The sequence below is a fragment of the Nematolebias whitei genome, chromosome 19 (genome assembly GCF_014905685.2).
Source record: "Nematolebias whitei isolate Nwh7 chromosome 19, NemWhi1, whole genome shotgun sequence".
In the NCBI taxonomy this organism is placed as follows: domain Eukaryota; kingdom Metazoa; phylum Chordata; class Actinopteri; order Cyprinodontiformes; family Rivulidae; genus Nematolebias; species Nematolebias whitei.
The window spans coordinates 4014715-4042173 of NC_056516.1; the positions used below are offsets into that span (position 1 = coordinate 4014715).

Sequence of the window (27459 nt, forward strand, 5' to 3'; positions counted from 1 at the left end):
TCTAGCAAAGTCTTTGATTCTTATATTATATTCAATATTCCAGCCTAATTTATCATCCGAAACAACCTATGAAATTTTGCTCATCTCATTATAGAAAAATCAATAGTCATTACTTAAAATCATGAATTGTGTCTTTCCTGATTATCAATATTTACTTGTATTCAGTCATCCTTAACACTGATACCTCACTGGTTGTCCCATTTGTCCAGTTTACAGTTTTAGATTCTCAATTCTCCTTATGGCATCTCCTGTAGAGAGAAAAAATGGGGGTTGGGGTATACAACCATCCATCCCTGCTGAAGCAGTTTATAGTTAACAGTCTCTAAAAAGCATTCACAGTAGTTATTTTAGTCCAGCACTGCTCCAGGGACCTGTGAAGGGTTAATGTTGTTTTAGATATACAAATCACATCAATTAAATAATCTTCAAAGATTATCTTTGTTTAACCAGTAATTTTTAAGGGACAGGCACCAGTGAAGTGAAAATTTCTCTTTTGAAAACATAAACTTACCAATTATAATTTGCATTTCTTTAATTTAACACCATCTTAAACTGTAGGGCACTTGTGAGATAATTCCAGCTCTCATCACGACTCCTTTAAGACATTCTGTTAAATCTCATAGTTAACGTCGGCTTGTATTACCGTTTAAAACTGTCCATAATTTAAAGGTGGATCCATTTATCTGTCAATTACTTGAAGGTGAATCTTCACTGGGGTACATTTTAACATATAGTGTTTGTCTGAAAAGACGATGTCTTTTCTTCTCTGTAAAACATTAAGCATTCTTTGTGTGTGTGTGCGTGTGCGCGTGTGTTTATATATATATATGTGTGTGTGCGTGCGTGTGTGTGTGTGTGCGTGTGCGCGTGTGTTTATATATATGTGTGTGTGCGTGCGTGCGTGCGTGTGTGTGTGTGTGTGTGTGTGTGTATATATGTGTGTGTGTGTGTGTGTGTGTATATATATGTATGTGTGTGTGTGTGTGTGTGTATATATATGTATGTGTGTGTGTGTGTGTGTGTGTGTATATATGTGTGTGTGTGTGTGTGTGTGTGTGTGTGTGTATATATATATGTATGTGTGTGTGCACATGTGTGTTTGAACGTAACTTCAATTTAATCAGGCAAATACCTTTGCAGGTCACCAGACGTCCCCAGCAAAGGAGGCCTATCGTTGCTAAGGAGGCCATGTACCTCAAAACCTAACATGCATGTGTTAATCAGTGTTGCTTTAACATGAATAGTATACATGTTATTTATTTATGTAACTTTTAATGAATAATTCAAATGTTTAAATATTATTATTGTCTACTCTCCCCTCCTGAGTCCAGATAAGAGCTGTCATCACCTCCAACAGACCCTGCAATTTTATTTAATAAAAATAAGAAAACCTCAACATTTTACCTCAGGTGAAGTTTCATAGCATTGATCATTACACATGTGTCAATAACAAAACCATTCAATTTAAAGATAAATATTATAAAAATCAGAAACACAAGTAAAAAAATAGCAAAAACGATCTTGTATTTACACAGATAAAAATGTACCATGGGAGATTAATTATGTGCACATGATCCAATCTAATAATGCAAGGTTAAATCATGATGGTTCATGTCATGACGGCCTGCAAACTCTATCATCCTACAGATAACAAAGGCACAAATATCAGGGTTATCCCTGTTTTAGTGGACACCACAATAACAAAAATACCATATGTCTAATACTTAAAAATTACCGTATGTCTAATACTTATTAGATATGTCAGTCTTATTTATCATATCATTATACCATAACATTCATATATATTTTTGTTTACTAGATTGTTCAAATAACATACTCATGTCAAGTTAGATAATTTCTCCTTCCCATTAATCATTTAAAATGTTTTCTCTAATCTGGAATAGTTTTCTCCATCTTCAATCATCCTTCTGTCTTTAAGGAACTATCATAAGAAATGTTTTATACCACTAGTGTATTTGTATTTAATGTTTTTCAGTCTACACCTTAGATTTATCACTGTTCGTCTTTCAAGTTCAATACTTTTGTTAAATAACTAATATATAGAGTGTTCTCTGTCAAGGACACCCAACCTCCATAGAAATATACCACCATAACTGCCTATAATCCACCAATATATCCATCACAATACTCCCCAAATACTTTCACCCTGGTTGGTTCAACTCCACAGACGTGTTCGAGTTCCCCCGTCTTTTAATTCACTTTAATCTGTAACAACTCAAAATCCTGCAAGAAGATAAAAATAAAAACAAAACACAAGGCTCCAGTCTGTCTCTGCTCTAGACAAAAACAACACTATGATCCACATACATGATACTGTGATAAATGAAAAACATCCTTGACCTGTCACATTATCTTAAGAGAGAAGGTCTGTGTGTTCATCTACTCACATCAATTTGAGTGCAGAGATTTATGTTTTCTGTCTGGGCTCCCAGGTTGAACTGTACCTGTTGGTCTTCAAAAGTTATTTAAAATAAAATCATGTTAATATAAAAAAAAATCACTTACCAATTTTATGCCTGATGTTTGATGATTTCTTCCGCCTTAGGTTTTTATAAGTCTGCGTACATTTGCTGTTATTTAAGTGACCTTGTACTAGGCAGCTGTGGGTATTAGTTTTCACTCATATATATCTGTAAAGTAACTTATATTAGTTCCACATTAACAAACACATACAATCATTCATACAGCAGATCCTCACACTCCAACATCATTCATGCAACAAATATGCATGACATTAACAGTGTTTTTGTTTCCCTATACCTGCCTAACTAAGGTTCTTGTCTGTCCCTCAACTTACAAAAACATATTTCCCTCACTGTGTTGTGCTTTCCCAAGTGAGGTAGGCACAGGACACGTGCCACGCCCTCACCGCAGCCTCTCCTCCAACGGGTATCAAAACTAATCCTATGGCTCAGGTATTACCCGCAGCCATTTCCTAGGACAGTTTTAGTCTAAGGCTGTGTTGAGATGATTCACCCAGACTGTTAACTACCTCCGATCCTTGCACCACACCCAAAGTCTCACCTCGTGCCTCGCCCGACCTATCAGCAGGAGTGGGGACGTTTAGCAGACGAGGAAACGTAAGTTAACGGTAGCTCATCTCCTGATTTAGCGTTGCAATTGTTAATCGATCTGGCGTTGTTTAGAGACAAGGCTCATGGATGTTGTTTTATAATCAAAAGCTAATAAAACCGTTTAAAACCTCCCGTGCTTCTGTTGTTTCTTTGAACCAAGTTTTCCACTTCCAAGAACAAAAGGGGTGTTGAAATAAGAATCCAGAATTTTACGTTTTGCTTTGCTTTAATCAATAAATTTTGCAGGGGAACAACGGTATGCACAATAATGATTACATTTGATTACAAAGAGATTACATGATGAATAATTTTCACTCCTTAGTCCCTTTCCAGTTGTTGACCTTTCCTGGGCAAGGTAGATTTCCATCCCTGTGGACGGGCTTGAGGCTGGCCCTTGGACTCCTTTCTGCTCGGCCTCAGACGTCTTTTAGTCCGGCCGGCCACGCCCTGTCTCCCTCAGGAAAACAAGTACCCATACAGTTTACCTACTCTCTCTACCTGACCCAACACATTATTTCTCACTGCAAGGAAGACCCTTCTGCAACTCTGAGCAACCAGATTTATAATATAAATGATTTTTCTGCTTGTCAATTCATACACCGCTGCTTTAATTTGGAATAAGGTTTTATTTAGGACTAAGTTTGAGAAACATCCTCTTACCATTTTTCTGATTTAGCAAGAGGCAAATTTCCCCATCTCTTGGAGGTGGGCCATTTCTGGTCCTCGGTCTGGTCGAATTTGAAGAAAAAGGATTTAGGAATAATCCGGGCTGAGGGTTGATGAATAGTTCCAAAAAGAAGTGTATTCCAATGGATTTCACCCTTGTTCTTCTCCAGCTGAGGCAGTCCAACTTGTCCTATTAATCCACAATCGTCTCGTGAGCCTCGCAGGTCCCGTTCGTTTCCTCCTCGCACGAGTAGTGGGTCCCAAACAGCGGACTTTTCACAGAAACATCTGTTTATATAGCCTGAGATTTTGACTGACATCTCCAGACCGATCATGCCATCGGGCAAACCCAACCCTTCTGGGTGGATTTAGGTCCGAATTTACAGGCCTCTATGAGGTTTTGCCAGTCACTCCTCATGTATATTAAAATCTGGGTGTACTTTGTTCAATTTTGCTTAGTCATTCTTGAGTTGTCTTGTCCTGATTTGCTCAGAGCTGTTTCTAGGGCTTGTCATTGCGTTATACCTCTGCTTGTGTAACTTCTTCTAGAACATTCGTGTAACCACGGGGTCCTTCCTTCAATATTCAACATCATGAACAACTTAAACAGATTACATTCTAAAATCATAATGTTTACATTTAAAATCACAAAGATTATAGTATCACTTGATTATCTACTTGTTTATTGATTTATTATAAACACACCTTTCTCATTCATCTGAAACTGGTAATTTTTATTAAAAAGAGAAGACATCTTTTGCTCTGCTGTTCTCTCTCTGCGCGTGTGTGTGTCCAAGCGAGCCTGTGTGTGTCTGTGTAGTTGTGTAAGTGTGTGTCATACATGTGTGTTTATGTGGTGTGTAAGTGTATATGTTTTCTCCACACATGGTTTTCATTATCTCGGACTCCGAGGCCTTGAAGCGGGGCATGTCAAGACATGTTCGATTTTAGGAGCAGGCTGAACTCCGCACATCGGCTTCCTTGAAACTGCCTATTCTAAAAACTATCTGTCCCTCAATGTTAATGAATCCATATCCTCACCTGCAAAACTCCAATCCAGCAAAAAACGTTGTACTCTCTTTTGACCATGAAAATAATCTTTATCTGTCCCTCTCTGCCTGTTCTAAAGATTTCTAATTATCCCTAACTTAACCATCCATATATTCTTCTTTTAGGTACCTCTTCTAGACATTTCCTAGGGATCATTCTTCTTCTAGATACTTTCTAAGGATCATTCTATAAATTGGTGTACTTTAAAGATTCAGTCGTTCAAGCTAGCGCATCCCTGACCGAAAATAGACGAGAATAAAAATGTATATAAAAAAAATATAAAAACAGCTACGTCGCTCAGGGATACACAGCTGGCCATTCTGTTTTTCTTTTCTTCAGACCTAAAGGAGGCTATCATAAACAGAACCCCGAGGTCATCACTTTTTTCGAGGAGGTACCAATGTCTCCCCAAAGGCACCCAAAACCACGTAAGGTTTCTTCGAACTCTCACATGACCACACCACTTGACACTGTCCAGACGTCCAAGTTTTAACGCATTTCTAACAAACAGCGACGGGGAATTACATCCGGAACGTCTTTTGGACTGAGCACATTTTCTCGTAAATATTCTAACATCAGCAAAAATGACGCCACAATTTTTATGTGGGGCTTTAAACCATCAGCCACGTTGTATCCTCTGTATTTTTCAATAAACAAACGACAATTTATGTACCGGCATTTAAATCAACTGAACGAAGCGTAAATTTTAAAGAAAAATTAACGTTTCGCTTGTTTATGACGCTCGCAGACCACTTCCGGTTAGCGTCGTTGCTAACGCTTCCGGCTCGCTCCCCGCGCGCCCAGGCGAAAAAAACGTTACGTATATAAATTGTTACGTCTGATAAATACACACAAAATCATGTATTAAACTGTAATGTTCTACTGCCTTTTTCTCACTAAACTGCGTACACCGGACCAAAAACAGAGCAGCCTGACCGTCCTTATGGGACACGCAGAAATTCTATTTAACAGGTTTCCTGCATACCTTATGAGATGATAATAGCCAGCTTGTTCAGTCTGCTCAGATTCGATCACTTGTCGCTGTATCACCATTGAAAATCATACAAGCCGAGCAGCTACCACTTCTACAGACGGGAGGCCAGGCATGGCACCAACTGTTAAAGACGGGAGCTGGCTGTGGACACCGGATCCGGAACCTCCCTCGGAAGTGGCAACTATACTAATCAATAAATCAAGGAAACGTCAATTAAGTTTTACCAATTATATTAGAAAAAGGCAGGAAAAGATTACAATTTCACAGTGCTGGACTCTACACACTCTGCGACGCGTTCACAGATCCGGAAGCAGAGCCTCGAAGTCCCGTGTCATTACTAATTTAAGGGGTCCTATGACTCCTCCTTTCGCAGAAGGGGAGCTCAGCCTATCAGTGTATAAGGGGGCGTGACTAAGTGTGGTCTTATGTGTACTGACGTGTTAGGAAAAACATGAGACGGTGCTTCAAAGCCTTCTTACGTGATGTGGCAAGCAGATTAAACTATTTCTTGACAGATATTGAATCATCAGGGAGACTCTCTTAAGGGTTTGCTGGCCCAGTTTAACACAGTCAGAACCGAGTCATAATTTCATTATAATCCCCTCTCTGAGCAGATCAAAAACATAGGACCAGTCTAAATAGGAAATATTGTAACAACAGGTTAAATGTTTTTTGGATGAGCACAATATCCTGGAGGTTTTTCAGTCTGGCTTCAAAACTCGCCACAACACAGAATCAGCTCTAGTCTTAGTTTTTAATGATATTCTTATGGCCAATGATTCTGGTGAACATGTGGTTCTTGTCCTACTCGACTTAACCGCTGCCTTTGATACTGTGGACCATAACATTTTAATATCACGCTTACAGCACCAAGTGGGTATCTGTGGTACTGAACTGAGCTAGTTTAGGTCCTATCTGGCAGACAGGACCACGTCTGTCAACATAGCAGGGTCTGAATCCTCCACTGCTCCTGTGTGTTTTGGGGTTCCACAGAGCTCATTTTAGGTCCCCTGCTTTTCTCCCTTTACCTGCTTCCATTGGGATCAATCCTTAGAAAGCATGGGATCTTTTTTCATTGTTACGCTGATAGACAAATCTATATGCCACAAAATAAGAAAGATGCCCCCTCAATCAGGCCACTTTTGTTGTGTCTTGAAGACATCAAAGCCTGGATGTCTTTAAACTTCTTAAATTTCAATGAAAAGAAAACAGAAGTGATGGTGTTTGGTAGGAATGTGCGATATAAACGGTACACGCCACGGTAGAAACGATAGAAATTTAACCTACGATAGATATCTGTCTTCTTCCGACTAACCGCAGTAATGCTGTGTCTGATGTAAAATCAGAGTTGTCAGATTTAATCGTTACTTTTTTTTTTGTTGAAAACTGTGCGCAAGTGTCGTTAAAGTATTTTCTTCGAGAGCTAAGTAGCGAAGCTACAAGCTAACTATGTCCGGCTTGCCGTAGTGTTGCTGTATTCAGACGCATGCACAAAATGCTGAGTTCCGTCCGTCGAAAGTTTTTTTTTCCCGTCGAAAGTTAAAGTAAGCGTTGGTCAGCTTTAGAGAAACCTGCTCTCTGATCTCTAAAAAGAACACTGTGTTGTGTGATTTTACTGCGAGACCCTCTGGCCACAGAGTCATTTTGTGTCAGCTCTCCTTAAAGCGGAAGGAGGCGCCAACTAGAGGATTAGAGGGTGAAGTGTTTCAGTGTAAAATGCTGCTCTGTTGCTGTTCATTTGTTAAATGAGAATACTGGAAACTTTTGAGTTAACAACATATTCTTTTGTTTAAAACATATGGATAAAACTATATTTTGCACTGTTTTGCACTACAAGAAAGAAGCCTAATACTTGATTTGTTTATTATTTAAAAACTCTCTGGACCTAGTAGTGGAATTTTCTTAAATCAAAATAAATGATGGCCAAAGGACACCCTATGCTTTTTTCATTCCTATTGCAAGTTGTATACCAAAAACATATCGTGATATATATCATTATCGCCACCCTTCACAATACATATTGTGATATGAATTTTATGCCATATTGCACATTCCTAGTGTTTGGTCCTATTGGCTCTTGTGAACCTTGCCCTGTTGATCTGGGCCCTCTGGCACCACATGTAAAGAAAACTGTTTTTAACTTGGGTTTTAAAATGGACAGTGATTTTAAATTAGATTCCCAGATTGGAGCGGTGGTCAAGACCAGTTTTTATCACCTCAGACAGCTGGCTAAGGTAAAACCCGTCCTTAAACAGCAGCAGCTGGAAACAGTAATCCATGCCTTCATCACCTCTCGGCTGGATTACTTTAACACTCTTTACCTTGGAGTCAGCCAGTCCTCCCTCAGACGCCTCCAGTTGGTCCAGAACGCTGCTGCTCGGCTTCTAACTGGAGTTCTTTAGAGGGAGCACATCACCCCCACTCTGGCTTCACTCCACTGGCTGCCTGTTCATTTTAGAGTTCATTTTAAGATTCTTTTATTTGTTTTTAAAAGTTTAAATGGTCTTGCTCCATCCTACCTCTCTGAGCTGCTTCACCCATACTCTCCTGCTTGGTGCCTCAGATCAGCTGATCAGCTGCTCCTGGAGGTGCCGAGGTCCAAACAGAGGCTCAGAGGGGACAGAGCTTTTTCTGTTGCTGCTCCAAGACTGTGGAACGATCTCCCTCTTCTCATCAGATGAGCTCCTTCACTGTCCAGTTTTAAAACTCTTTTAAAAACACATTTTTACTCCCTGGCTTTTAGCACACACTGAATTTTGCTCAGCACTGTTTTTATTATTTTTATTGATCTTAATGTTTTAACAACTGTTTTTATGTGTTTAAATGTTCTTGATTTTATATGTACAGCACTTTGTGGCAGCTGTGGTTGTTTTAAAGTGCTTTATAAATAAAGTATTATTATTATTATTATTAAAAATCAATCAGAAATTCCCTTTTTTTGCCAGGTAGCCAAATCAAAAGTAAAAAATCTAGGAGTCGCATTTGACTCATTATTAAGCTTTGAGTATGCCTTTCCAGACATGCAAGCTGCCCATGCCACAAGCACTCATACAACCCCATACCATCAGTGATGCAGGCTTCTGAACAGAGCGTTGATAACAACTTGGGCTATCCTTGTCCTCTCTGGTCCGGATGACATGGCGTCCCAGTGTTCCATAAAGAACTTAAAACCGTGACTCATCTGACCACAGAACAGTCTTCCATTTTGCCACACTCCATTTTAAATGACCCCTGGCCCAGTGCAAACGTCTGAGCTTGTGGAGCTTGCTTAGAAATGACTTCCCCTTTGCACTGTAGAGTTTCAGCTGGCAATGACGGCTGGCACGGTGGATTGTGTTCACTGACAATGCTTTCTGGAAGTATTCCTGAGCCCATTCTGTTATTTCCTTGACAGTGGCATTCCTGTTTGAGGTGCAGTGACGTTTAAGGGCCCGGAGATCACGAGCATCCAGTAGAGTTTTACGGCCTTGACCCTTACGCACAGCGATTGTTCCAGATTCTCTGAATCTTTTGATGATGTTATGCATGGTTGATGATGATAACTTAAAAGTCTTTGCTATTTTACACTGGGTAACACCATTCTGGTATTGCTGCACTATCTTTCTGCACAACAATGGTGGAATTGGTGATCCTCTTACCATCTTGGCTTCTGAGAGACACCGACACTCTGAGAAGCTTTTTTTTATACCCAATCATGTTGTCAATTGACCTAACTAGTGTTAATTGGTCTTCCAGCTGTTCGTTATATGCTCAATTTCCTTTTTCCAGCCACTTATTTCTACTTGTCCCAACTTTTTGGGATTTGTTGACACTGAAATTTTGAATCAACATATTTTTCCTTTAAAATGTTACATTTACTCAGATTAAACTTTTGATCCGTCATCTATGTGTAGTGTATCTAAAAGGCTAGATTAGCTTCAGAGCTCCACTACAGTCATATTTTAAATTAACGGGTTCTCTCTTTTTCAAGCTACTTTAGAGATATGTGACAGAGGTACTGTGCGTAGATGGTTTAATCAGTGACATGAGACGTTAATTTTCTTTGACTCATCAAAATAAATGTGGTCATTTATTAACAGAATCAAAATTTAACATCAAAACATTGTACACTTGATTTGACTGATCTGGTTCTGATTAATAAAACTTGGCACGTTTTACTTAATAAAAACAACAGACATTTCTGAAGGCATCTGGATTAATTACTGGCAAGATAGAAGTTTAAAGATGGGAAATTATGGAGGAGTTTAAAGGAAATATATGGAGGAAGATTTATGTCTGTAGACCAGAACAACACGCTCCTTTCAAGCGCAGTTCGCCGCGGTACACTTGTAGTGAAGCTCGTGAACGACTCTTTACCTTGGCAGAGAATGGGTCCGCTGCGGTCAAGAGGTCCCTGGCACGCTACCTTTCAGTGTCTCCTCAGGGCGGCGGCGACTCGGCAGAAGTCGTGAGATACTCCGTTCTACAGAACAAACTTCCTCAGCAGTTATAGGGCATTCGCCGGGTGGAGCTACAGCGAGGCGCCGTGACTCCTGCAGAGATGGATGACCCCATCAGCCTGGAAAACTGAGTTCGAAGTTCCACTCAGCAGTGGAAAAACTCCAGAACTACTCCACAGTACTCCAAAAAGACTCAGAAGAACTTCAGAAGACCTCAGCCATTACTCCACAGACTCAGAAAAGACTGAGAAGAAGTCAGAAGACTGAGCAGACATAGAAAAAGACTGACAGTTCCAGGAAGTGTCGATTTTTAAAGAGTTCTGCTTCTGGTCACTTTTAGGAAGTCCTGATTGGTTGAAGCAACCAACAGGGGTGTGGTTCTAGTGATGTCCAAGGGTTTTTTCAAGTCAAGAAAACAGCAGAAAGGTTTAGGAACAGACAGAGAAATGTTTTGGCGAAGTGAGAAACACTGCAGGTGCCAGTTCTCTTGTTTCTGGCTGAGAGCTTTAAAAACACGACAGCTCGTTCCAACAACTTGTTTTTGATTGTCTCCGACTTTTGACCTACATCACTCTCTCATTTCAGACAGAAGATCAAAAAATGCATAATTACTTGGTAAAATAGACATTTAACTTGATTTCTACTTTGAATGACGATTAAAAAATCATTAATACTGTTTCACAGTTGATTTAAAATGAGTGGTTCACTTCAACATTTAAAAATGGTATGAACTAAACACACTTGTGATTATCAAGATATTGTAAAATAGTGATGATAATATAAAAAAAGAGTGTTCTTTCAATTGATTAGTTCAGGATACAATTAGAAAGTCTCTGGATGAGCTAATTTGTATTTCTGGATTCAAATCAATGAAATAACAGTTCTTGTCCTATGAAGGTCTTAAGAGGCAGGTTTTGATCGGAGGCCTAGTCCACTACATATGTTATATTACGAATAAAATATTGACATTTGCCATCTCCACATCATTGCATTCAGTTTTTATTCACAATTTGTTTAGTGTCCCAACTTTTTTGGAATCTGGTTTTTACTTGCATTCCTTGTGTCAAGCCACTCTTGAACAAGAGACTGCATCAGAAGCATCTCGCCTGGGACTGCTGCTGAGTGGTCCAAAGTTATGTTCTCTGATGAAAGTACATTTTGCATTTCTTTTGGAAATCAAGATCCCAGAGTCTGGAGGAAGAGAGGAGAGGCACAGAATCTATGTTGCTTTAGGTCCAATGTCAAGTTTCCACAGTCAGTGATGGTTTGGGGTGCCATGTCATTTGCTGGTGTTGATCCACCGTTTTCTGGGGTCAAAGGTCAACGCAGCCATCTACCAGGAAGTTTTAGAGCACTTCATGCTTCCTGCTGCTGACCAACTTTATGGAGATGCAGATTTCATTTTCCAACAGGACTTGGCACCTGCACACAGTGCCAAAGCTACCAGTACCTGGTTTAAGGACCATGGTATCCTTGTTCTTAATTGGCCAACAAACTCGCTTGTTAACCCCATAGAAAATCTGAGGTATTGTGAAGAGGAAGATGTGATACACCAGACCCAACAATTCAGAAGAGCTGAAGGCCACTATCAGAGCAACCTGGACTCTCAGAACACCTGAGCAGTGCTACAGACTGATCAACTCCATACCACGACACATTGCTGCAGTAATCCAGACAAAAGGAGCAACAACTAAGTATTGATGTTGTACATGTTCATACTTTCCATGTTCATATTTTTCAGTTGGCCAGCATTTCTAAAAATCCTTTTTTATTGGTCTTAAGTAATATTCTAATTTTCTGAGATAATGAATTTGGGGTTTTCATTAGTTATCAGTTCTAATCCTCAACATTAAAAGAAATAAGCATTTGAAATATATCAGTCTGTGTGTAATGAATGAATATAATAAACAAGTTTCAGTTTTTTGAATGGAATTACTGAAATCAAAATTTTCATGATATTCTAATTTTATGACCAGCACCTGTATATTTGACACCTTCTCTGGAGTATGTAGCAAAACTGTACACCCACCACCACTCATCTTACTGTTCGGGGTGGTCCCTGTGGATACGTCCTTCAGCAGATGTGAGAAGGATGCGATTGCCTTTGTCTCTCTGTTGGCCAAGAGACTATTTTTTTGCAACTGGAAGGACACCCCCACCCCAACGTATGTGCATTGGATAAGAGAGGTGATGTACCGTATTCATTTAGAAAAAAATAAGACATACCCTGAAGGGGTTCATTAAAAGATTTCAGGACATGCGGCAGTCCTTTTTGTGTGGTATATGTCTGTAGTATATGTTAATTATGTGCTACATATATATATATATATATATATATATATATATATATATATATACACACATACACACACACACACACACACACACACACACACATGTGCATTTTAGCTTATATTATGACCTTGAACTACTTGTTCATTCAAATTCATCCTGCTGCACCATTATATTCTACCATGTTTTTGTTTACTGTCTTCTCGTTAGGACGTTGTAAATATTATAATTAATTTTTCACTTTTTGGCACTTTATTTTTGTACCCTTATTCCAAGCTTTTAGTATTTCCTTTGTGTTTGTTCTTTGATTATTTTTTTTTAGCTAATCAAATTGGTTCTTCTCATCACAAGTATTTCATTGTACTGTTAACCTTGTGTTAACCTTTTATATGACAAATAAACACAACTTGAACTCGAGCTTGAATGTGGAATACTTGTCAGTGCCTGTGTGATTAGTTTTTGTTTATGTATGTATTACTGATCTGATGTGGGAGGGGTTTTTGCTTTAGTTTTTTAGTTTTTTTTATTTTATTTTGTTATAATTTTCTGTCTAAAATGCAAAAATTCAATTTAAAAAACTGTTTTAAAAAAAAAGTACCAGACTTGACTGCTTTGCGTCTCCAATGCCCGACCATCGACAAGTTGATAGAAAGCTTACAGCTGGCAGTTGTGTTTCCTTCTTCGACAGTCAGATCGATCACTTTTAACTTGAAAGCTGCATCGTAAGAAATTCTCAGTGCATTTTCCATTATCGCTGAACAAATGAACAGGTCTGTGCATGAAGCGCAAAATACGGTTAAGATACGGTAATGTAGTTACCCTGAGTAAGAGGTTTTGTACATATGGGAGGCATTCACTCTGTGTATCTTTTTTTTTTTTTTTTTTTTTTTTAGCCTTTATTTATCCAGGTAGTCTCATATCACAAATGCCCAAGAGGGGTACCCAAGAGGGGTGGGCGCTGGACAGACGAGAGCGCCCAGGTTTGTCAAAGAAAAATGTTAAATGGCAGGAAGTTACCGAGGGACAGCAGGAAGTCAGTCAAAATCAAATTTAAAAATGTAAATTGTGAAAAGTATGAAAAAAAAAACCCCATAAATTAGCCTCTCCTGCATATAAACTGCAGGGTACAAAATGTGATTTAAAAAAAAGTAGTGGCTTCTACACCAGCAATTACAGTAAGCAGAAAGTGGCTTAAAGGAGCATAAAAAGTTGAAAATATTACAAAGAATCACAAAATGTGGAAATTAGCAGAAACATAGCAAAGAAAAGGCAAACGTTTGCAGAAATATACATTTATAAGTGGCTGAAAAACAGAATGTTTCTTTATAAGCATTGACACTACAGTTTTAAAAAAAAGGTTGAGGCGTAAATGTGCCAGTCTTGAGACTGAATAAAGATTATGATTTTTACTAACAAGCCCTTTTTCGCCCTATAGGAGTAGTGTTAATCTGCAGGACCCTTTTGCTGACGGCAGCGACCCAGCATTTTCCAGAAGGAATGCCATGACTCCCAACTCTCAGGGTTATCAGCCTGGGATGGGGGGCTCAGAGATGATGTCTCGGATGGGTCCTTATGAGTCAAACAAAGACCCCTTCGGAGGAATGAGGAAAGGTAGGCAATGGATGAGTCTTGAATTAAATGTTGGAGGAATCATTGCTGAAAATAATCATATCCTGGTCTTGGTGTTTGTTTGATTGTTTTTTTGTTTGTTTTTAAAGCTGGAGAACAGTTCATGTCACCTGGCCCCAACAGTGGAATGGGTGAACAGTATAATAGAGGACCACCGGGCCCAATGGGTAACATGCCTATGGGTCAGAGACAACAGTACCCATATGGATTTGACCGAAGGTAAACATTTGTTAATGTGGATCAGATCTGTAGTCCTGCTCTAATTGATTACAATGTTGTTTGTTGGTTTTACAGACAGGAACCAGGCATAGGCCCTGAAGGCTCCATGGGACCAGGAGCTCCTCAACCCAACATGATGCCTTCTGGTGCTGACCCGGGGATGTATTCACCCAGTCGTCCTCCATCACAGCAACGGTCAGTACAGCTCAAATCAAGGACGGGTCTTGTGTGGACAGGATTTAGTCTGTGCGATCATGGCCAACTGCAGAATTACTTTCAGAACTTCATATCAGTGCAGCCTGGGAATTACAGCGGAGACGAAATGTACTGTTCTCAACTTGTGTTGTCATTTTTAGACACGAGTCTTACACAAATCAGTATCCTGGCCAAGGAGCGCCCCCTGGTGGCCCATACCCCAATCAACAACCAGGAATGTACCCACAGCAGCAGTCGGTAAGGACATTTTGTTCAGCATGGCAATCACTCCTATTAGAAATCTCTCTTTTTTACTATATAAATCTGAATTATTCTTCCTATTTGCTGCATTCCATCAAAACATTTGTGTCAGCAGTAGTTTTTCTTCAAATAGTCGAAGATCATGAGGAGGGAAACATGTCAGGAGACAGAGGGAGAAGAGGAAGGTCAAGAATGTAGGACTGAGGGTTGCAACTCTAAATGTGCAGACAATGACAGACAAAGGTAGAGAGCTGGCTGACATTATGCAGAGAAGGAAGGTAGATGTTTTATGTGTCCAAGAGACCAAGTGGAAGGGCAGAAAAGCTCACAGCATTGGAGCAGGATTAAGACTTTTTTTTTACCATGGTGTGGATAGAAAGAGAAATGGAGTAGGGGTGGTCTTGAAGCAGGAGTTGGCAAAGAATGTAATAGTAGAGGTGAAAGAGTGTCAGATATGGTGGGTGATGTGTCAGAAGGTAGAAATAGAAGGTCTGATGCAAAATGTTCTCAGTGGTTATGCTCTGCAGGTTGGATGTGATGTGGAGGAGAAAGATACATTTTGGAAGAATCTGGATGAAGTGATAGAGAGTATTCCCTGGGAGGAGAGAGTGGTGATGGGAGCAGACCTGAATGGACATGTTGGTGAAGGAAACAGAGGGGATGAGGAAGTGATGGGTAGGTTTGGTGTCAAGGAAAGAAACCAGGAAGGACAGATGGTGGTGAATTTTGCCAAGAGAATGGAAATGGCTGTAGTCAACACTTATTTCCAAAAGAGGGAGGAACATAGAGTGACCTATAAGAGTGAAGGAAGGAGTACACAGGTAGACTACATTCTGTGTAGAAGAGGAAACCTGAGGGAGACTGGGGACTGTAAGGTTGTGGCAGTGGAGAGCGTGGCCAGACAGCATCGGATGGTTGTGTGTAGAATGACTGTTGTTGTGAAGAAGATAAAAAGAGTAAAATCAGAGAAGAAGACCAAATGATGGAAGCTGAGAAAAGAAGAATGTTGTGAGAAATTCAGAGAGGAGCTGTTAAAGGCTCAGGGTAGTAAGAAAGAGTTTCCAAATGACTGGGCTACTACAGCAACAGTAATTAGAGAGACAGGTAGGAAGGTACTTGGTGTGTCATCTGGACAGAGAATGGATGATCAGGAAACCTGGTGGTGGAATAGTGAAGTGTAGGAAGATGTTCAAAGAAAAATGTTAGCCAAGAAGAAATATGATACAAACCGGATTCCAAAAAAGTTGGGACACTAAACAAATTGTGAATAAAAACTGAAAGCAATGATGTGGGGGTGCCAACATCTAATATTTTATTCAGAATAGAACTCAAATCACAGATCAAAAGTTTAAACTGAGAGAATGTATATTTTTAAGGGGAAAATCTGTTGTTTCCAAATTTTATGGCGTCAACAAATCCCAAAAAAGTTGGAACAAGTCCATTTTACCACTGTGTGGCATCCCCCCTTCTTCTTACAACACTCAACAGACGTCTGGGGACAGAGGAGACCAGTTTCTCCAGTTTAGAAATAGGAATGCTCTCCCATTCATGTCTAATACAGGCCTCTAACTGTTCAATCGTCTTGGGCCTTCTTTGTCGCACCTTCCTCTTTATGATGCGCCAAATGTTCTCTATAGGTGAAAGATCTGGACTGCAGGCTGGCCATTTCAGTACCCGGATCCTTCTCCTACGTAGCCATGATGTTGTGATTGCTGCAGAATGTGGTCTGGCATTATCGTGTTGAAAAATGCAGGGTCTTCCCTGAAAGAGATGACGTCTAGATGGGAGCATATGTTGTTCTAGAACCTGAACATAGTTCTCTGCATTAATGGTGCCTTTCCAGACATGCAAGCTGCCCATGCCATAAGCGCTCATGCAACCCCATACCATCAGTGATGCAGGCTTCTGAACAGAGCGTTGGTAACAACTTGGGCTATCCTTGTCCTCTCTGGTCCGGATGACATGACATCCCAGTGTTCCATAAAGAACTTCAAATTGTGACTCATCTGACCACAGAACAGTCTTCCATTTTGCCACACTCCATTTTAAATGACCCCTGGCCCAGTGCAAACGTCTGAGCTTGTGGAGCTTGCTTAGAAATGGCTTCCTCTTTGCACTGTAGAGTTTCAGCTGGCAACGGCGGATGGCACGGTTGATGGTGTTCACAGACAATGCTTTCTGGAAGTATTCCTGAGCCCATTCTGTTATTTCCTTGACAGTGGCATTCCTGTTTGAGGTGCAGTGACGTTTAAGGGCCGGGAGATCACGAGCATCCAGTAGAGTTTTACGACCTTGACCCTTACGCACAGCGATTGTTCCAGATTCTCTGAATCTTTTGATGATGTTATGCACGGTTGATGATGATAACTTAAAAGTCTTTGCTATTTTTTTTTTCATTCATTCAACCTTTATTTAGACAGATAAATCCCATTGAGCCTCGAGGCCTCATTTACAAGAGAGACCTGATTTCAACAAAGAATGATGACAACAATGGACAACAGCGACAACAGGGAGAGGGAGAGGACGCTGGCGCTGCATGTTAGCCGCTTCTCCGCGCTAAAAAGTCATTATACTGTTGCTATATTCGTGGACATTTATCTGGACTTATTTTTGCTCAGTAATTTCTCAATCAGTACTTATAACAGACAGCTTAATTAGCACTCCCTAACAGGAATTTGGGACTATTGCTGTCAACATACTAGGGCTGCAACTAACGATTATTTCAATAATCGATTCATCGGCCGATTATTTTTCGATTAATCAATGAATCGGCAAAAAAAAAAACAACGTTTTAATTTCCACCCCTTTATTCCAAAATTGAACATTTGACTGACATAGCAATTCACACAAAAAACAGGTTGCTATTTTACTATTCTGTTAGTAAAATATTGAATAATAAAAAATAAAAGTTAGTCAAATAGCTTAAAAAAATAAATGTACACAAAAATATATACAAATGCATCTTTATACCTGCACAATATTTAGCTACTTTGTAAAATGTGTCCTTGAGGGAAGAGTGTAACCTGGATTAAAAGTGTGGATTATTGTAACCTGGATTAAAAGTGTGGATTATTGTAGTGAAGCCGTCGTCTTCAACCATCGACAGAGTCCTCATGTCAGTGATGATCATTTAAGGATGATTTCAGTGAAGACAGCTGCTGCTGTGGTGTCCATGATGTCTGTCCATCATGAAGGATGTTGTTGTTTGTTTTTGTTTTCTGGAATGAGAGAGTAAATATGTTTTATAGCATAATTTACAGCAACTCAAGAAATGCCTTGTTTCACTTACAGTGTTAGGTTCAGGCAAAAGTAGCTAAAAGAGCAATTAAACACACACACATATTTATGTATTCATGTTTGTGCTGATGTTCAATGTTTTTATGTTATGAGTGCTTAGTGTATATTTAGTTGATGTTGTTCTTAGTTCATATCTTAGATGTTATTACTGTTTTTCTTATACATTTTATTGTTGGATATAACTGGGACCCCGTGTACATAATTTCGCTCCACCACATGTACCACATGAGGTGCGAATGACAATAAAGAAACTCTGACTCTGACTCTGATATATATATAATACTTAATTACACGCATTTGAGTAGATGTAATAAATTACTTTAATTCCCGTTTAAATGCAATTCATCCTGCCATACCTGTAGTGTCTTCAGACTTTGCCAGCAAATTAAAAGTTGAAGCTTAATCATTAAATTATTATCTTTGTGTTAGATTTATTTATAAATCACATTTAAACACTGCTTGTACCAATTAAATTAAATAAAAAGTAACACACGTTCTCTATCACCGTCATTAATCAGATAACAAACAAACAAACAAACAAGCAGCTTCATCTACCAGACAGACTGACGTTACGTTTTCTCTCTTGAAACAGAACAAAGTGTTAAATTGTAGAGACTCACCTGCAACACGAGTTGGGAGTGAGACATGTTGTATCTGCTGCAGCTCCTTCCTCCTCTTCGTGACTCCGACATGTTTACGTTTATCTCCGTGGTTCTCTCGTGTCGGCGATTTTCAAAGCGGCATGTTTCTCATTTTTTATCTTTGTGAGGTTCTCCCACTCTTTGGAGGACTTGGGTCGAACAGTTTTCGCTGCGTCGGTCATTTGTAAAATTTACTTAAATTTCCTTTGAAAACAGCCTCTGCTCTGCTCCCCCCTGGCTCTGTTCAACTCGTGGTGCAGGTTTTTTTTTTTTTTTTTCAAACTTTATTCAGTCAGTCAGCATTGACAATGAACTGCCCGTGAACAAAACGAAACGGCTCCGCAGCGCCGTGAAAAATGCATAATTGCGCGACACAACGAATCGATAATGAAATTCGTTGCCAACGCTTTTAATCATCGATTTTTTTCAATTTTTATCGATTTTTATCAATTTTATCGATTTGTTGTTGCAGCCCTACAACATACAACTCTAGCACGGCGGCTCGGACTTTGCTTGAAGAACTAGCAACTATTATTGTTGCGCTTACCTTGCTGCTTCTGTCAACTTTCTGTGTCATCTGGATTGTTCTAGTTTGTCATCTCTTGCTGGATTTTTTTCCTGTGCTATGCTCGGATTACATCGCACTGCCTTTTGGATGTCCTTTTCGGAGCCTTGGGTCTGCTGTTAGTGGCTAGCTCTGTGCTAGCTTCCCCCGGCTTGGCTGGCTCGTCGATGTTGACCTACTCCGCTTCCCAGCTGATTGGACTCAACAACTGCTCCATTCCACCTTCTGTTTCTATCATTAAACAACTGGGCCTTCTGCGTAGACCTCGTTATGTCCATAGAGGCTCTCGGAAGAGAACTGTTTACTCTCGGCAAGCTGGGTCTGACTCCATCCCTTCCATCTGGTCTACTGGTCCTGCCGCACATCGATTACATCATCAGAACACTGCCTCTGTAGTCCCTGATATTGCTGAAAGAACACAGCGCACGAAGTGGCAAGGAAAACGTGGAGTGGACTTTAGGCTGCTTAAACCTCTTCTAAAGGCTTCTACTCCAACCAATATTAAAATAGAACTTTTCAATGCTCAATCACTGTCAAATAAATCATGTCTTATTCATGATCATATTCTGGAGAATAATTTGGACCTCATGTGCCTTACTGAAACATGGCATCAACCAGATGTGTACAGTTCTCTGAAGCCTGTCCCTCTGGATACAGTTATCTGCAGAAAGCCCGCTGCACTGGCCGTGGTGGTGGTCTGGCTGTAATTCACTGCAGTAATTTAAAATGATCACATTTAGCTTCTCGGGACTTTTTGTCTTTTGAATGTTTGGCCTTCAGCCTCAAAGCCCCCCTCCTGATGAATGTTATATTGATTTATCGGCCTCCCAAACCACATGTTTCATTTAACTCAGAGATGCATGACCTTCTCACTTTTTTCTGCGCATCTACTGTGAAAAACATTATTCTTGGAGATTTAAATATCCACATTGATAATTCCTCTTTCCCTCTGGCAGCAGAGTTTAAGTCTCTTTTGGACTCTCTCAATCTCACTCAGTATGTTGACGCCCCTATGCACAACAGGGGGCACACTCTGGATTTGGTGATTACAGACACTGTACCTATCAATAACTTATCTGTATATGACCTGGGTGTCTCAGACCACAGTGTCATCTCCCTGGAAGTGCCTTCATCTTCGTCTACTCCTAATCCTAAACGACTTATCCAGTTCCGTGACTTTAAAAACATTTCCCCTGAGGTTCTGTCCTCTGATCTCCACTCCATGACCGCTGTCAATCACTCATCTGCAAATGACTCTGTGGATTACTACAACCAATCTCTCCAGGAGCTTCTGGACCTCCATGCTCCCTTTAAAGCAAGGCTGGTGTCTTTCTCCCGTTCAGCCCCTTGGTACACTGCTGAGCTGCGCAAGATGAAAGCAGCTGGCCGTGCTATTGAGAGACGTGTAAAATCATCTGGTCTCTCTGTACATCAGCAGGCATCTAAAGAACATCAGAAAGCCTACGCCTTTTCTCTTAAAGAAGCACGGTCCAAATATTATTCTAACATCATCAACAACTGCCCTGGAAACTCTAAACAACTCTTCTCCACAATAAATCATCTCCTTAATCCCATTAAACAGTCTCATGAGGACTCTGTTCAAAAATGCAACCTGTTCCTTTCCTTTTTTAAAAACAAAGTTAACTTCATTAGATCTCAGCTCCATAGCCTCCCTGATCTTCATCTGCCATCTACCCGTCTGCATTCTGGGTCCCTGAGCTGCTTTGATGAGGTTGTTGAGAGTGAAGTGGAGACCATCATCAAAAAAATGAAGCCTTCATCCTGCGCCCTGGATCCCTTCCCCTCGTCTCTCATTAAATCCAATCACTCTGCAATAAGCCCATTAATCACACAAATAATAAATAAGTCACTGCAATCTGGTCAAGTTCCACTGCCTCTTAAAACTGCCATCATTAGGCCTCTTCTGAAAAAAATCTAATTTGGATCCAGACATTCTTTCTAATTACCGCCCAATTTCTCACCTCCCATTTCTGTCAAAAGTGCTGGAAAAAGCAGTTGCTGTTCAGCTGCAGATCCACCTACAACAACACTCCCTGTATGAGAAGTTTCAGTCTGGCTTCCGTGCAGCTCACAATACTGAGAACACACTGCTGAGAGTCACCAATGATGTCCTCATGGCTACTAACACTGGTTCTCCCTCCCTCCTTGTTCTCCTTGACCTCACTCTTCATGTGGAGGTCGGTCTCTGTGACATTGTCCTGGACTGGTTTAAATCTTTCCTCTCCAATAGGCTGGAATGTGTTAGTCTTGGCAATGCCAAGTCCCAGGCTGTCTGTGTCTCCTGTGGTGTCCCTCAAGGGTCAGTTTTAGGGCCCCTGCTATTTTCCCTTTACATGCTGCCTTTAGGTCAAATTATTAATCAGTACAACATTTCTTTTCACTGTTATGCCGACGATACACAGCTTTACATCAGGACCGGAGCATCATCTTCACCACTGTCATCTCCATCTTCACTCACTGCCCTCTCTACCTGCCTGGAGGAAATAAGGGCATGGATGAATCAGAACTTTCTTCAGTTAAACTGCTCCAAAACTGAGGCCATACTGATTGGCACCCCTCACCAGGTTCAAACTTCAACTATAACGACTATTTCATTTTCTGGACAAGACATCCCCCTCTCCACCTCTGTTACAAATCTTGGAATAAAAATGGACTCTCATCTTACATTTGAAAATCACATTAAGCATCTGTTTAAAACCTGTTTCTTCCATCTCCGAAATATCTCCAAACTGCGCCCATCTCTCACTTTTGCTGATGCAGAGAAACTCGTCCATGCTTTTTGTCTCCTCCAGGCTCGACTACTGCAACTCCCTGTTTACTGGAATACCCGGCAAAAACCTTAAGAAGCTTCAATATATTCAAAACAATGCAGCCAGGATTTTATTGAGAGCTCGTAAATTTGAACATATTACACCCATTCTCCATAACCTCCATTGGCTTCCTGTCACTTACAGAATTCAGTACAAAATTGCTCTCATCACCATCAGTGTTTATACGGAAATTCACCAGATTATCTGAAGGACCTTCTTGCTCCATATTCATCCACCCGGTCCCTACGATCACAGAACAGTAATCTCCTCCACCTTCCACGAACTAAATTAAGAACCATGGGAGATCGAGCATTCTGTGTGGCTGCCCCCCACCTCTGGAACTCCCTCCCTGACTATCTGAGAGCTCCACAATCATTGACTGACTTTAAAAAAGGCTTAAAGACTTTTCTTTTTAAGCAAGCCTTTTCTGCCTCCACATGATTGTATCATTGATTTTAGCTGATTTTATCATTGATTTTAGTTGATTTTATCATTGATTTTAGTTGATTTTATCATTGATTTTAGTTGATTTTATCACAGATTTTAGTTGATTTTATCATTGATTTTAGTTGCACTCTGTAGCACATTGAGATTTTTGTTAATGAAAAGTGCGTTACAAATTAAATTCATTATTATTATTATTAACAATACTTTTATGCTGGGTAACACCATTTTGGTATTGTTGCACTATCTTTCTGCGCAACAATGGTGGAATTGGTGATCCTCTTACCATCTTGGCTTCTGAGAGACACTGACACGCTGAGAAGCTCTTTTTATACCCAATCATGTTGTCAATTGACCTAATTAGTGTTAATTGGTCTTCCAGCTGTTTGTTATATGCTCAATTTCCTTTTTCCAGCCACTTATTGCTACTTGTCCCAACTTTTTTGGGATTTGTTGACGCTGTGAAATTTTGAATCAACATTTTTTCTTTAAAATGTTACATTTACTCAGATTAAACTTTTGATCTGTCATCTATGTTATTTTACGAATAAAATATTGACATTTGCTATCTCCACATCATTGCATTCAGTTTTTATTCACAATTTGTTTAGTGTCCCAACTTTTTTGGAATCCGTTTTGTACTAAGCGGACTGAAGAGAGGAGACAGGAATATAGAAGATCGGACGTAGAGCAAATTGGGAGGTAGCAAAGGCAAAGTGGAAGGTGTATGATGAGTTGTTTGGGAGACTGGACACTATAGAGGGTGAGAAGGACTTGTATCGATTGGCGAGTCAGAGGGATCAGGCTGGAAAGGATGTGCAGCAGGTTAGTCTTGTTAAAGATAGGAATGGTAATGTTCTAACAAGTGATGAGAGTGTGACGGGAAGATGGAAGGAGTACTTTGAGGAGCTAATGAATGAAGAGAATGAAAGAGAAAGAAGAGTAGAGGTCATAGAAACTGTGGACCAGGAAGTGTGAACGATTAGTGAGGGTGAAGTCCGGAAAGCTCTCAAAAGAATGAAGCCCAGTAGAGGTTTGGAAATGTCTTGGGAGAGATGGCAGTGAGGTTTTTGACTCAAATATTCAATGGCATATTTGAAGGTGAGAAAATGCCTGAAGAATGGAGAAGAAATATACTAGTGCCCATTTTTAAGAACAAGGGTGATGTACAGAGTTGTATCAACTACAGGGGAATTAAGTTGATGAGCCACACGATGAAGATCTGAGAGAGAGTTGTGGAAGCAAAACTTAGACGAGAGGTGACTATCTGTGAGCAGCAGTATGGTTTCATGCCAAGAAAGAGAACCACAGATGCCATCTTTGCTTTGAGGATGCTGATGGAGAAGTACAGAGGGGGTCAGAAAGAATTCCATTGTGTCTTTGTGGATTTAGAAAAAGCATATGGCAGGGTGCCGAGGGAAGAGGTGTGGTATTGCATGAGGAAATCTGGTGTGGCAGAGAAGTATGTTAGACTGGTACAGGACATGTATGAGGACAGCAGGACAGTGGTGAGATGTGTTGTAGGGATGGCCAATTGTTTCAAGGCAGAAGTGGGATTTCATCAAGGATCAGCTCTGAGCCCCTTCTTGTTTGCGCTGGTGATGGACCGATCAACAGATGAGGTCAGGCAGGAATCCCCATGGACGATGATGTTTGCAGATGACATTGTGATCTGTGGTGAGAACAGGGAACAGGTGGAAGAGAACTTGGAGAGGTGGAGGTATGGACTTGAAAGAAGAGGAATGAAAGTCAGTCGTAGTAAGACAGAGTACATGTGTGTGAATGAAAGGGAGGCTGATGGAACAGTGAGGCTACAAGGAGCAGAGGTCACAAAGGTGCAGGACTTCAAGTACTTGGGGTCCACTGTCCAGGAAAATGGGGAATGTGGTAAAGAAGTGAAAAAGAGAGTCCAGGCAGGATGGAGTGGATGGAGAAAAGTTTCAGGAGTTATTTGCAACAAATCAAACCAAAGGTCAAAGGAAAAGTTTACAAGACAGTGGTGAGACCAGCTATTTTGTGTAGTCTGGAGACAGAGACATGGACAAAAAGACAGGAGTTAAGAGCTGGAAGTGGTGGAAATAAAGATGTTGAGATTCTCCTAAGGAGTGACAAGGATGGATAAAATTAGGAATGAGATCATCAGAGGTACAGCACAGCTTGAACAACTGGCAGATAAAGTTAGAGAGGCCAGACTGAGATGGTTTGGACTTCTCCAGAGGAGGGACAGTGGGTGTATTGGTAGAAAGATGTTAGAAATGCAGCTGCCAGGAAAAAGACAAAGAGGAAGGCCAAAGAGGAGATATATGGATGCAGTTAGGGAGGACTTGAAGGTAGTTGGAGTGAAGACAGAGGATGCAGAGGACAGAGTGAGATGGAGGAGGATGACTCGCTGTGGTGACCCCTGAAGAGGGAAAAGCCAGAAGAAGAATAGTTTTTATTCAAATTATTGTGTACAAAGTAGCTAACTTGAAGAGACTGATGATAATGCTGATTGTTTTCTGTTGACAGAATTACAAGCGTCCTGTGGATGGAGGGTATGGTCCTCCAGCCAAGCGCCATGAGGGAGAAATGTATAACGTTCCTTATGGTAGTCAGCAGCAGCCTGGACCCCAACCCTCTGGGCACCCTGGTCAGCAGGACATGTATAACCAGTATAATGCATATCCAGGTGGAGATAGGAGACCACCAGGTTCACAGAACCAGTTCCCATTCCCATTCGGACGGGACCGAGGGCCTTCATCAACAGGTGCAAACTCCCAGTCTCACATGCCTTCCCAGATGATGGGCAGCTCCATGCCTTCAGGTCCAGATGGCCCCCAAGGTCCAGTGTGGCAGGGTCGCAATGAGATGGGCTTTCCCAACTATCCCAACAGACAGGGACCTCCCGTACCAGGCCAGGGTCCTGGGTATCACAACATGAACCGCTCGGAGGAGATGATGCCATCAGACCAACGAATGAACCATGAGGGTCAGTGGCCCAGCCACATCAACCAACGGCAGCCACCATTTGGCCCCACTGGTACTGGACCACCTATGACCAGACCTTTACCCTCCACTTTCCAGACTTCCCAGAACCACATTCCACAGGTGCTGAGCCCAGCTCCCATGTCCCGGCCCATGGAAAGCAGGACATCACCCAGTAAATCACCCTACATGCATCCTGGCGTTAAAGTGCAGAAGGCAGGTCCTCCGGTTCCCGCCTCACATATTGGGCAGGCGCCTGTGCAGCAACCCTTGATTCGAAGAGATGTGGCCTTCCCTCCCAGCTCTGTGGAGGCTACCCAACCCCATCTTAAACCCCGAAAACGGCTCACCATGAAAGACATTGGTAAGAACCACTCTTTCATCTTTGGCCCATTGAGTTTAAGGAAAAATAAAACTTACATTAGACCAGTTTGATACTCCCAACTCTGCACTTAAAATATTTATACCTCTAATTACACACTCAAATTGACAAAATTGGGGTGTTTTCCAAAAGGTAAATTAAAACAGTATGCAATGATTTGTAAACCTCATAAACGCACATTTTATTCATAATAAAATGTAGGAAAATTATCTTAAACTATCTTGTTTAAACTAGAAACACTGACCATTTTAGGGAACAATATGGTCATTTTAATTTGATGGCAGCAACGAAAGAAAGAAATTGAAAGTCAAAGAAATTGGAACAGTGGCAACAAAAAGTTGTAATATATAAGAAGAGTGTTTTAGATTTAGAGGCTGAATCTTTCAGAGGTAGAAATGGGCAGAGGTTTGCCAGTCTGTGAAAAACTCAAATCTCATAAACAGGTTAGAAGAATCTGTAGAAATCTCTAAGCTCAATGGACCAGGCTGAAAGTCACGGATCCTCGTCTGTATACACAGTTCACTGTGCCATCTACAAGTCCTGGTCCAAGCTTAAATTTGTTTTAGAAACCATGAATGCCATGTCCAAAGAAGAGAGACTATTCGGCCTGTTATCAGAGATCGTAAAAACCTGGTGGTATGGAGATGCATTAGTAACTCTGACATGGATGGCATACACATCTGGAAAGACACTATCAATGAAGAAAAGTATAAACAGGTTTTAGAACAGCATATGTCAGCAAGATAGCACTAAAGGGGCCCAGCATACTCCATCCGAAGCAGAACAAGCGACGTGCGGTCACATGGTTGCAGGACGTTCGTTTGCTCACCTTTCATAGTCCATGAGACACACTGCACAGAGGTCTTGGGGAAACCCCCTCCCACTGCAGTAAATGTCACCACAGGGTTTCTTCCCACCAGAGTCTCCACTCTGTCCATGCAGCCACCATTTGGCCACAAATCTATGGTGACGAAAACGCCACACTTTTCAGCATATGGACTCCTCCATATACAATGTGTGCACGATCTCCATCCAGAAGTTTTTGGCTATTTGACCAATTTAGTGCTTTTGAAGAGTTGTACAGCTGAATGTCAGAGCACGTCTGCATTGACAAACACGCCAACAAACTTCTGACCAATAACAATACTTGGTGCATACTCTTGTAATAAAAAGTTTGGTCCGGGCCTTATATTGAGAATGGGCAGGCAAATCTATTCTGAGAACAAAATGATGCGATTTCCATCACGCAAATACGTCGATGAGAGCTGATTCTGCCTATTCGGATGAAGTCTGCAGGGCCCTTAAATCACACACTGCATACATCACAAAAGAAGTGTTCAAGTACTGAACTGGCCTGTCTATAGTCCAGACTGTTCATCAATTGAAAATTGTTAGTGCATCAAGAAATGAAAAATACAGAAAAAATCCAGCACTGTTGAACAGCTACATCGGACAAGAATGGGACAAGATTCTCCTTCAAAAAAGCGGCTTGTCA

At 40.8% G+C, this 27459-nt stretch overlaps 1 protein-coding gene across 1 annotated transcript in view; it reads left to right on the forward strand.

Moving 5' to 3' along the window:
- LOC119426025 (AT-rich interactive domain-containing protein 1A) overlaps window positions 1-27459 on the forward strand; it is a 145706-nt gene that overhangs the window by 112377 nt on the left and 5870 nt on the right. Inside the window, exons 9-13 of the mRNA XM_037693586.1 lie at window positions 13972-14147; window positions 14255-14384; window positions 14460-14579; window positions 14741-14837; window positions 25127-25946. Of these exons, the coding sequence (XP_037549514.1) occupies window positions 13972-14147; window positions 14255-14384; window positions 14460-14579; window positions 14741-14837; window positions 25127-25946 (1343 nt within the window). The remainder of the gene's footprint in view (window positions 1-13971; window positions 14148-14254; window positions 14385-14459; window positions 14580-14740; window positions 14838-25126; window positions 25947-27459) is intronic.